At 36.6% G+C, this 12,469-nt stretch overlaps 2 protein-coding genes across 5 annotated transcripts in view; one reads left to right on the plus strand and one right to left on the minus strand.

Moving 5' to 3' along the window:
• The window catches only part of CENPK (centromere protein K), a 550,311-nt gene that overhangs the window by 455,542 nt on the left and 82,300 nt on the right, over positions 1-12,469 (plus strand). The gene's annotated exons all lie outside the window — the stretch shown is intronic.
• The window catches only part of TRAPPC13 (trafficking protein particle complex subunit 13), a 25,692-nt gene that overhangs the window by 2,236 nt on the left and 10,987 nt on the right, over positions 1-12,469 (minus strand). For 2 of the 4 annotated variants that reach the window (XM_075078866.1, XM_075078865.1), the window contains exons 7-10: positions 10,530-10,574; positions 7,054-7,071; positions 4,749-4,882; positions 3,393-3,591 (exon numbers count right to left, since the gene is read on the minus strand). In XM_075078866.1, the coding sequence (XP_074934967.1) occupies positions 3,393-3,591; positions 4,749-4,882; positions 7,054-7,071; positions 10,530-10,574 (396 nt within the window). The remainder of the gene's footprint in view (positions 1-3,392; positions 3,592-4,748; positions 4,883-7,053; positions 7,072-10,529; positions 10,575-12,469) is intronic. The other 2 variants (XM_075078868.1, XM_075078867.1) reach the window with 1 other exon arrangement.

Here is a 12,469-nt window from a genome sequence, read left to right on the forward strand (position 1 = left end):
AATAAGGAAAAAACGAGGGAAAAATTTGTCCTGTCTGACAATGCCTAGTTGTGACACATGCCAATTCTGCCAATAGAGGATGCTGTAGTAAGAGTTACATTTACAGCTTGATTAAAAGATATTCCCAAAGAAGCCCAGAATGCTAACAACTGACGGGCTGGGAACCAGTTTTAGTCATACACAGTTCATTACAGACTGAAGACAGATGACACTTTAGAAAGTGCATTAAACTGGACATGAGAGTGAGCAAAGAGATGTCAAACCGATGGGAGACTTCAGACCAGTCACGCAATATAAGTTTGAAACCTTTCAAGAAAGAGAAGTCGTTATCCAGCAGTGGAAAAAGGCACACTTTCTCAGCTGTATTAGGTGGCAGGAAAGAATCTACTGGAAAAATTATACTCAGTTCCCTAAACAACCAGTAGTTTGCCATAACATTAGACTCTTCTTTTTAAGAGAGATATATTAAGGAAAAAGATCCCAACAGTAAAGGCAGTGTTTTATAGAATAAACTTAGCAGCAATTGACCAAATCAAAACAGGATCAGAGCAGATGAGAAGGCCTAAACCAGCACATACCTGTTGGCCTTAACAATGAGATACCTGCAAGAATTGATGGCTAGAGGTAAAGGTCTTACAGTATCACCAAAGGTGTAAAAGGTGAATGTAGTTTTCATTCAGAAATGAGATAATTGCTCACAGTATGGAACCAACTAGACAATTCCTTGCTTGTGCTACTCAAGAATGATGTTCTTTAACTTTGGACTTGTTCTAGTCTTGTCCTGGGCTGAATGCCTGTGAGCAGGTGGCACCCTTGGCATACTGCAGACATGCATCTCTGGTTTAAGGTCACCCAAAAAGAATGCAGTTATGAATTCCAAGATCACTCCATTAAAAAAACCCAAATTATGATACATGGACATGATCCAGGATACTTGTTTCCAAAGTGCATTCTTGATCTGAACCAAAACATCAATATTGGGCCCAATGTTATTCAACATCTTCATAAGTGATCTGGATAATGGGATCAGGTGTGGCCTGATGAAGTTTGCTGATGACACCAAGTTGAGTGGGGAAGTAGACACTCCAGAAGGGAGAGCTGCTCTGCAGGAAGATCTGGATAGGCTGGAAGAGCGGGCCAGCAAGAACCTTATGAAGTTCCACAAGGACACGTGTAAGGTCTTGCACCTGGGAAAACATAATTTGGGAGTGCAGCACAGACTGGGATCCACCTGGCTGCAGAGCAGCTCTGTGGAAAGGGACCCGGGGGTACTGGTGGACAGGAGGCTCAATATGAGCAAATGGTGTGCTCCTGCAGCCAAGAAGGCCAACACGATGCTGGGTTGCATCAAACAGGGCATCGCCAGCAGAGAGAAAGAAGTCATCATCCCACTCTACTCAGCACTGGTCAGGCCACACCTGGAGTACTGTGTGCAGTTCTGGTCCCCGCTATACAAAAAGGACGTGGACAGGCTGGAAGGGGTCCAGAGAAGGGCCACCAAGACAACCAAAGGACTGGGAAGCTGCCACATGAGGATAGGCTGGGAGAGCTGGGTTTGTTCAGCCTTGAGAAAAGGAGGCTCAGAGGGGATCTCATCACCATGTACCAGTACTTAAGGGCAGCTACAAAGAAGATGGAGACTCCCTTTTTACAAGGAGTCCCATGGAGAGGACAAGGGGGAATGGACACAAGTTGCTCTTGGGGAGATTCCGATTGGACACAAGAGGAAAATTCCTCACAGTGAGGACAGTCACCATTGGAATAATCTCCCCAGGGAAGTGGTTGACTCGGCCATGTTGGACACCTTCAGGAGTTGCCTGGACAGGGTGCTGGGCCATCTTGTCTAGGCTGTGCTCTTCCTAGGAAGGTTGGACTAGGTGATCCCTGGGGTCCCTTCCAACCTGTGAGTCTGTGAATGCCAGAGGGGCACAGTGCAGGTAAAATTCTAGGCCTGTGGGGGAAACAATGGTTATAGGGCTAGTAAATTGGTTAGGAGGAAAGTGATGGAAGATGAAAGAAGCCTAGAAATAAAATAATCTGACAGCACTTAAAAGATGAGAAGATGAGAGGGAGTTACACTGCAACTGAAAGGAAAAGAAAAAAAAACCCCTCAAAACCTATTTTCTCCTTTTCCAAAGACAGATGTTGCTCAAACTGTGCAAAATAGCTCACTTTTCTCCATTAATCACTAGCACAAAACAGTGATGGATGACTAGAACTAATCCTGGAGTGTGGATGTGTGTTAATCACCACCACATTGAACCTTTAAGAATTGCACTTGAAACAACACGAAGGGATGCAGAGTGAGAGAATACTGATTTAGGGAGGGAAACAAAATCTGTCTTTAGAGAGAAATCATAGGAAAGGTTGTTTGAAAATGAGACTGTTTATTACTTAAAAAACAGACAACAAGTTTCAAAGTAACAGGAGTAAGTTTAGAAAAAAAAGGCACTTTCTAATGTGATGGCATTATACAGTTACTTAACACCACAAAAACAAGTTTTAGTGACTTAGCTGAGAATTTACAGGATCCAGGTTCACTTGCCTAGTTCCAATTCAAGGTGATTTCCCTACAGAATTGTTCTATTTACTAGAAGATGGGGGCAGGAGGAGAGGCAGAAAACCACTTACAAGCTTCATAAGCTCAGATAAAGATTCAATTGTCATAGCTTTTTTCACTTCTCTCCCATACTACTCCATCCTCAATTTCTAAGATGCACATCAGGTTTAGGCATTAGAGTAGACAGGCTGTGCAGCTGACTTACAGCATTAAGTTAATGAACAATTTCTAAATCAATCAGAATAGAATGGATTCACTCAAAACTGTGGATATGAAAGATAAACAGTATTATCCTATACATAAAAGTTGTAACTCAAAGCTAAAATGTCTGTATGAATTAGGGAGCAGATTTCTGTGTCAACAGTTAGCATGTTTAAAGGAGTTCTTTGCCAGTGCTTTTCAGTTTGTTGCCAAATGGTATCCAAGAAGTTAATTTTATTCTAACCAATCTATTTTGCTACGTAGGTTACTTGATTCTGGCAATTCAAGTGCACAATCCATTAAGTTACATTGTTCAGTGCTGTGAAAAAAAGGTAGATGTGTGTTATGTGCCAGAAAATAAATCCTCAAGAAAAAAAAATGTTGCTATTCTTGTGGCCAAAAGGAACAAGGAAAGCTTTTGTTCAGCTACAGTCCCTTGGAACAGTGTTTTTTCCACACTTCACTGACCAACTGTATTAAATAACTTTCCAAATGCGTATAGAAATATGAATTCAGAATGCAGTCCAGAAAGTAAGCAGATTGAACTTTTCCTTCAAGTCATTATTAAATTGTTCATTGAGTTGCCTTAAAAATGGATGCCAAGTTATACCGATGCATAAGTTAAACTTACCATTCTTTGGAGCTGGCTCGTTTGCAGCCTTCCTCGTTCACCCAGATTAGTTTTCCATACAATGTCTAGTTTACCAATCACTGTTACACCTTTTATTACTCCAGCTTTCTCTGCAAATTCTTGCTTTGGTTTTAGGCAGTATAAGTATTGACGTGTATCCATGGGTTGTAAATATGTCCTTGAGCCAAAAGTAGACTCACTAGAAGAAAAAAAACATTGGGTCTTATTTTGAAGTTGTTTTCAGGAAGACTTAAGAACCCAACCTTTTTTCCCCATCCCTCACACCAGTCTTACTGTGTGTATTCTGTTCATGGCAAACACACATAGAATTTTTTTGTGTTTTCACAACAGAAAACAATTCTAGAATTTATGTAGCATCAAGGACCAAGGGGAAAAGAAAAGATTCATCTGAGCCAGAGAGAACTGAGGTGGAAATCCACTTTGCTACATTATAATTTATTATCTGCCATGTTAGCATTTAAACAGTGTTGGTAATTTTACTCCGGCTATTTGGTTCCCGCCCAGAAAAATCTCAGTGTCACAAGCCTAAGATTCCTGTTCAGGACAAGAATCATTACAGTGGATGCAAACAATTTTTAAGAATAGTGCTCCACTACACAGCAGGTGAGCCCTTTGACAGGCAAGACGACACAATTTTCACTTCAGCCCCCACTGCAGAAGCATCCAAACATCAGCTTCTCCAAAAGCCAAGCAACTCCAAATCACAAACAGCCAAAGTTAACTTCTACCCAGATATCACAAGCTTTTGTGTCCACAACAGTTTACTGAACACAGTAGAAAATTCTTCTGGCATTTGGTGATTTACTAATTGACACTAAATAGCATTTAATTATTTCTGCATGACAATTTTTTATATTCTAAGATCCTATAAGAGCATTCCACTAATTCACCTTGACTGCTGCCTTGCTAGATCTTGATTAGAACAACTGAAAACAGTTACTGGTCTACTACAAGGAAGCATGGACCAGTCAGATGGCTCCTGTAAGGCTAAATTCATATATACAGAACAAGTCAGAACTAGATGTGGGCTAAATTGTATATAGGAGATACTGAAGAAGTAGTAGTATGTTTTCATGTTACCATGTTACTAATTATTTGAGGATTAAGCTGGGGGTTTCTCTACTAGGTAGAATTACAGAGTTTTAAGAATAGTTTCTACAAAAAGAAAACGGTAACAGCTTTTCTAGCTGAATATGTAACAGAAATTTGATCTTTTTAATCAAGCAAAGAAATACAATCCTTCAGTTACAGACAACTCACTAACTGTAATGCGTGTATCTCATGAAATCATAATAGCAAGAGTTTCAAAGTCAAATATCCCAAATCTGAACATACCTTTCCCCTGCTGTGTCAACTGTGTTCAGTTCTGCAACATTGTACATCATAGATGGCTCTAAAGAAACCTTCTCCATAAACATTGGAGAGGTAGTGATATTCTGAATCTGAGCTTCCAGAAACACTTCATCTGTCTGAAAAAAAGAACAAAAGCGCAAGTTCATGAAAAATTGATTGGTGTTATTAAAAAGAGCAGACAATCCTACTGTTTAAAAAAGAAGTCACGTGTTTAGTTCATGCCTGCAAATCAAATTAATTAATGCAAGAAAAAAACCTTAATCCCAGTAACAATAGGAGCAAAGTGTTAGTCAACAGGTATCTTGCCAAACAATGGATGTGGGATAATTTTGCTACATTCTAGCTACTGCTTATTTGTAATGTATCAGATCACAACTTCCCAAGAATTTCATCAACTCAATAGCAACTCAAGTTTTAATCCGCATTACTAAAAAAAAGAAAAAATAGAAAAAACAGTAAGGAACTGCAGTGCACAACAACATGCCATGCCAGATTGCTAGTGCATCAAACTGTATAAAAAAAATTAAAATAAGTGTGTGTGTTTTTCTTTAACAGAAGTAAGATAGTTCAGGTATATGCTCTGAGATATTACGATCAAACACTGATGTACTGGCTAAAAAGCAAAAACCAGCCTCCTCTCTCCATCAGCCACATCCTGCCAATGGTTACCAACATTATATGCATTCAACAACTTAAGTAGTGCTCTACCTTCAAAATATCCTGTAAGACATATCTGTTAAAATGAAGCTAATGCCTGAAGATGGTGTATAAGGACCAATTCTAGTACAGCAATGAAAGCTACACACCGTTAAACTTCAGAAGCTGAAAAGACATGGATTTTGAGGTGTTTTTGCCTCACTGCTTCTGTGACTCTAAAGTCTCAGGATAGAATAACTACAGAAGGCTCAATCTATTAGACATACGAGCCCCTGGAGAAGTGAAAAAAAAAAAAATTAAAGATGTGCCAATTAAAAAAAAAAAAGGACGGGGGTACCAAATTTGTATTTAGAACAGAGTAACTGATTCAGGCAGTTGGACTAGATAATAGTTGTAGAATATTTCAGTTGGAAGGGACCTATTCTATAAATTCAGTATGAAGCAGTTTAGGTATTTTGTTATGATGAATAAAAAGAGCTATTTTTCTGGGGATGGTGGAAGGAAGCTTACAGTTTCTTTTTAATCAGGGTAAATAAATGACTTCATTATACAAATGGAGTCTTGCTTATAAATTACAAAATGAAAGTGGGACAAAATAGTAAAAATCTTTTCAGTCTCAAAAGGCATTGTCTTAGAAGGAAAAAAATACAGAAAGATACTGGAACTATTTGTTGTGCCTCAAAAATGTTAAATACAAACCAGATGATAGCATATATATAGTAATGAAAACTGTGTAAGCTCCATGGCTTAGTGGCAAGACCTCACATTTGCAGAAGGAGCTGGAAATAACCCCAGCTAAAAACATGGCTCTCAGTAATCATTACTACTACCACCTGACTGTCACTTAAATGCATACTATTTATATCCCATAAATCCATTGCTCAAAGTGTACATTTACCCAAAGTTTAGTTTTTTCAATGCAGCAACCATAGGCAGAAATTTAGAAAAAGCCAATCTGAAAGGTTAAAGAAAAAACAAGCAGCATAATGAAAAAGCAAGTTAGTTTGTTATTTCTAAGTTGGTTTAATATCACATGTTTTTTAAATATATCCTTAAGTACTTCAGAAGAATGCAGTTTATTTTAATACAAGGCACACCCTGAAGTGAAATCAGACTGCAGAAGTACTGTACTAACTCATTAACTGTTACATGCAGTTAAAAGTTGGAAAATACAGTTCCAGCTAGTGAAAGGAAGGAAGAATATCCAACTGCTGCTCTCTCCTCAAACCCACTGTCTCCACCAACCAGACTTTAAAAGTCCTGTCACAGCTTACACTAGTAGTGCTGTAGTAAAACATACATTTCTATGGGTCAAAAGCAGGAAAATTTTAGAAGGAATTAACTCTCATTTTCAAATAGCTTAGTCAAATTTTGCTGAGGTATTTTATAGGAGGACCCCCACAAGCAAGAGTCTGTAATAATCAACTTTTAGTTTCAACAATGGGTATTAAAGAAAGAGCTAACCATTTAAATAATTATCTGCACATATAAAGATGAGAAAACATCAGTTCATGTAATGCAGAACAAAAATTGCTTTTCCATTATGTTTTTAAAAGAATGTCAACAAGCACAGAGACAGATAGGCAATTAAAAAAGCATACATATTTATAAAAAAATAAATAAAAGTTACCACAGAACTGAGGTCACTCTAATGGGAAAATAAAAAAGAACACATTAGAGAAATTAGGGTTAAATGTTAAAGCAAAAGGAGGCTAACTTTCAAACAAAATGCATTTCTGCATTTTTTTTGCACCATCTAAACAAGATAGCATTAGTAAGACAGAAACATAAATAAAAATGGATGCAAACAAAGATGACAACTACATTTCTAGTAAGTTATAGCTAGTATGGTTACATGGTTTACTAGACCAATCCAAAGTAGAGCCTAAGGCACACAAGTCAAAGGTAAGATATGGAAGAACAAACTGACCCAAAAAAGAGTTAGTTTTTGAGCAAGTTTAGTTTGTCCTGAATTTAAATCCATGCAACAGGTTGTATATGAAATGGAAAAACAGTCCTTGTCATTTTACAGATTATTTGAAGTATCCACATATATAAGGTCTCAAAATAAAAATAATGTGGTAATGTGTCTAGCGAAGCTATGACACTTATAAAATTCGGCATAACAAACTCAGGAAAAACTCTTTTTTGAATATCCATCATTCCAAAAACCCAACTTTAATTGCAAACTTTGTTTTCTTAAATGTTTGCATATTTGTCTCCCTATGCATGCTTGCACGAACAGAACCTTTTACAGAGCCTTTTCCAAGGCACACCAAAGTCAGTGACAGACTTTCTACAGACTGTGGCAGGTAATTCATTGTCAGGATTGCAGCAGGTTAGGGCAATAGGGCATGCATTCTATGCACAAATTTCCGTGATCAACTTGATTTGGATGCTACTGCACTATGAGCAACAAGCAAGAAAATTAAGGTTCAGCACCATTCCTTGTCTTAGAAAAAAATGAAATTATGGATTATAATTTCTAGTGGAAAATAACTTTAGTGACAGACTTTATTAATAGATACTATCACATCTGTAATATTAATGATAACAGCTTAACTGGTTAGTCAACCTTTAAAGACCTTTAGTTAACTGACACATGCCAATTTTTTTCCTCCTCCACTCTCAAGGATAACAGCCTTTCTTAATATTGAAGATGAAGGTCTTGGTGCTTTGACAGCAAGGTAGTATCTAATACGACATTGAACCAAAGACTTTTCTCTAGATTTTTTGAGTTTGACTTCTGTGTTCACAGCACATAGCAGCATTTTATATATTTTCAGAAATGAAATAGAAATGCTACTATATCAGTTTGCTAGGCAAATGATAATTGCTCAATTAATACAATCCAAAAATCTTAATTTTTTCTTTTTCTCCAATCAATCATAGGGATACTATGGTAACAGGAGTTGCATACATTCCTGAACGGGAAGAATAAAAGGCATCAAAGCAGTCTTTTAAAACCTTTATGGGGGTGGGGAAAAAAACCCCAAACCAAAAAACCACAAATACCATCCCAGACACCAAAGCACCTCATAGATCTTTATCATCAGGAATTCCTGGCTAACTGAGGAATGGAGTTTATTAAGTTCCTTATCAAGGCCAATCAGTAAAAACTTTGTAAGAAAAGAATACTTTTGATCTATGTCAAAAGTTTGCCCAGAATCTACCTTAAAGAGGTTTTTATTTCCCTTCCTTATTGTTTCAGCACAAAACAAAATTTAAACATGAAGTACAGAGAGTCAGCAACATTTAAGATACCTGTCCTTCTTTCCCCACCACATATTTTCTATCTCAAACAATAATATAATCCATGCACAAAATTGAGGTTTATTTTGTTCCCAGAGGAATTACCTAGTTTCTTAGGATTATTTTTGTTCTTTAGTCACAGCAGGAGACATTTCCAGACATTCTCATTTACAGATAACACCAGTTCTATAAAGCACTTGACAAGTGGTATGTGTACTTATGTTCTGACCCTACTCAGCTATCTTGCACCTGGTCAACCAAAGGATTGAAGCCTGTGGCCTAGATACAGGTACCAAGATATTTTTAGGAAATTTTTTTTCTCTTTCCTTTGCTCTATGATATTTAGATAGCTGATGACCTATGCCTTGATTTACCCTTCGTCTAATAAATTACATACTGTTCTTTCACAGCAAAAAGAAAATCTTTATGGCAAGTTTCCTGCACAGCTCTGAACAAGAGAAATCTTCCTATCTGGAGTCCTCATTTGTAGAGCAGAAGTTCCTATCTGCTATTTCTCCCTTCTGTTTTCTCTATTGATACTGTCAGGAAGGCGAAGAAATATACCTTTCACACCACTATAGCCAAAATCTTGCATTATGAACCCCAGATATGACTATATGGAGGAAAATAATTAGAACAATAGATTTGGAGACTCTCTGCTTTTCTACATGCAAATTCATAGCCCATATATCTGCTTAGTTAAGAACAAACAAGAGGGCAAAATATTTTCTACTTAGCTTAACAAAAGTTATCTTTCAAATCACTAGAATTCCATATATTTTCTTCTCTTTTCACTGACACTTTGGTCTTTTTTCTCCTATTGACTATTCACTGCAACATAAAACACCTACAGCTTCACTCTATCTTTTAAACTTTTTCAAACAAAGAATACTAATGAAAGTTTTCAAACAAATGACTAGCAGTGTGAGAGCTGACCATATTTCAGAGATTATGGAAAACGTTTAATACTCGCAGTGGAAGCTCTCCAAGTACTTTGCATGTATCAGTGTGAACTTCATACAAGCAATACAGAATACGATGCTCACAAAATTAAGCTACTTGCTCGCTATCACAAAGCAGTTAAGTGATAGTGATAGAAACAAATACGCTACCGTCCTGTATAATGAGAAACTGTGGAAGTTTATACCCTACAACAGAATATATAATGCATATATCTACAAATAAGAAGAACGCTCTATGTAATTTGTAAGAGTTTCCACTGTGTCACCTTCAGTTGAAATTCTTCCCATAAATAGCCAGAGACAGATGCCTAAGTACGTCCAAACAAATATACAAGGCATATATAAGGTCATTTAGTTTTGAAGCACTGTGTGTAACTGCCAGAAACCTGAAGATTAAACTATTGAATAAAGGGGTCATATGTACATTGGAGAAATTTAAACTTAAGTTTCCCCAATTTGAATTTAAATTTCCCCAATTTAAATACAACCCCTCTGTTCAATAATTTAAAGGCAAATTTCCCCAGTCTGGTAAATTATCATGCTTTGTGAATGATTAATTTGCTTACAGTAAGTACTCTATCATCTAGAAATACAAGCAATAACTGAAAGTATTTGAGTTCACAGGAAAGCAGAAAATACGCAAAATTGTCAGTCAATTGCATTAAGGTCTGTCTGCTTTAGTTACCTTCTCTTTCCCCCCTTCATCAAAAGTATATCTATTTTTAAACTAAATGACATAAGCCCACCACCTAATTTTTTCCCTTTAGAACTGATCATCTTTCTCAGAAAGATGTACACTTAACAAGCTCTTTGAAATTAATCTAACAACCTAATATCAAGTAATAAACCCAGCACACCAAAACAAACCCAGATACACACAGCTCTCACTTACCTCAGCATTGTAGAATTTGGTTTTCACATCTAGTGGTTTAAGAACCTGAATGCAATGGAAAAAAGGCAGATTGACAATTGATTACTCTAACAACTTCAGCATAAGCTGCTTATAAGTGCTAGGATCTTCACGAAAGTGTTATTTTTCTTTTTGATCTTACACAGAACAGGTGTATAATGGAATATATGATACAATCAACTCAGCTAAAACCTCACAATTCAGAGTACATACTTGCTGCTTCTTATTTGCATACTGGACTGCTTTTCTACTAAGCAGTTTTCTCGGAAAAAAAAAATACTTCGTGAGAGGCCACTGCTTAGATGTAGAAAACAGACAAATCCAGTGCACTAAGCAGATCTAAGTCTTTAAAACAACATTACATCCATCTTGTATCCTGAAGTGGTCCACATTTGCTTTCAGGAGTGAGGAAGAACCATATAATAATTTACAAGTCCTTCAGTGTTCTGCAGCAAACAGAAGTTGCTGAGGGCTTCTCTAAAAATAAATGAAATAGAGAACTATTCATGTGATTAGCTTAAGCAGCAAAGCATTACTAGGCTTCACTTCCTTCTTGAAAATGCAACTGTTACAAGAAATTAAAAAGCCAATAAATAATTTTAATTGCACAAGATTAAATCAGCAAGAGAAAACAATTTGATGATATAGAAGGTGAATAAAGTGTTGGTTCTTAAGTGCTTGAATTTTGTGCATAAAGCCTCTAGAGTTAACACATTCAAATATGAAAGGGATATACACTGATGTAACTGGAAGAAATAATCTTTTATTATACTTGTAAGGAAACAGATTTAAATTATCTTGCTGAAGACACTTATTTCCCTTTACACAGGGAAACTTTACCTGTGTGTACTGCATCCTGAGACAACCCTGAAGTTCCAAGCTGTGAGCAAATTTTTTAGCCCTGAAGAATTCCATATTAGTCTTCACAGAGATTTTTGCACTGTAACAGGCATAACATTCAAATCTTTCAAGTTCTTATAACTATCTCTCTCTAGTTAGGAAAAAAGCCAAAATTTTAATTTAGGTGCTTGTTATTTGAGTGGATTTTTTCTGCCAAATATTTTGCTTCAGTAAGCTTATTAGTTTCCCTAAATGCTAATGGTATTGCTCTCTTTCTGATAGTCTTTCCATTCATTCCAGTAAATTTCAAGTGGCATTTCAGTAAAAATCAAATAATTATTCTAAGTTTCAGTCCCCCCCCTAAAAAAAAAAACCAAACACACAACAAAAAACCACGCAAACCCTAGAAAGGTTCATTCCTTCTCCATATAAACATAACTGTGTTAATTACTCAGAGAAAGCTTTAGAACAGAAAGGTGCTATTGATCCATATTAAACTGCCTAGAATGGTTGAAAAAGAATCTGTTTAAAACCAAATTTAACACCAGTTCACTTTAAAAGAGCCTAGAAAACCTAAGTGAAGAAGTTGAGAACCTGTCAAAGAGAAAATGGGATTTTGTTACAAAATCGCTGGTGGCACCCAGACTGCTGCCAGCCGTCAATTCCCATCGTAAAGGCATTATAGAGTTTTCTGTAACGTTTGTTTTTGTTTATTCTCAGATTTTCTAGCTGGTGTCTCCACATCAAATTTTAAAAGTAACAACCAAAATTGCTCAGTGAAGTGTTTTTCTCATAATGAATCAGAGGGTATTCATAGAATAGTGTTAAAACGTATACATACTTTAAGAAGCTCTTATGTTTCACTCTTTGAAGGAAGAGCTTTCAAATTTGACAGATAGCTGGCCTCAGCTGTTTTGCCATTGAAGTTGCATGTGTTAGATTCAGTTAAAAAACACAGAAATTATAATATGCGTTTAGACCCCTGAAAAATGTACACAAGTAAGTTTCCATATCAAACCTAAAGGAGACAAATCAACATCTTGAACAAGGCTCTGGCAAGAACAAGGGTAGGGAGGAAAGAG

The sequence above is a fragment of the Phalacrocorax aristotelis genome, chromosome Z (assembly GCF_949628215.1).
Source record: "Phalacrocorax aristotelis chromosome Z, bGulAri2.1, whole genome shotgun sequence".
NCBI lineage: Eukaryota > Metazoa > Chordata > Aves > Suliformes > Phalacrocoracidae > Phalacrocorax > Phalacrocorax aristotelis.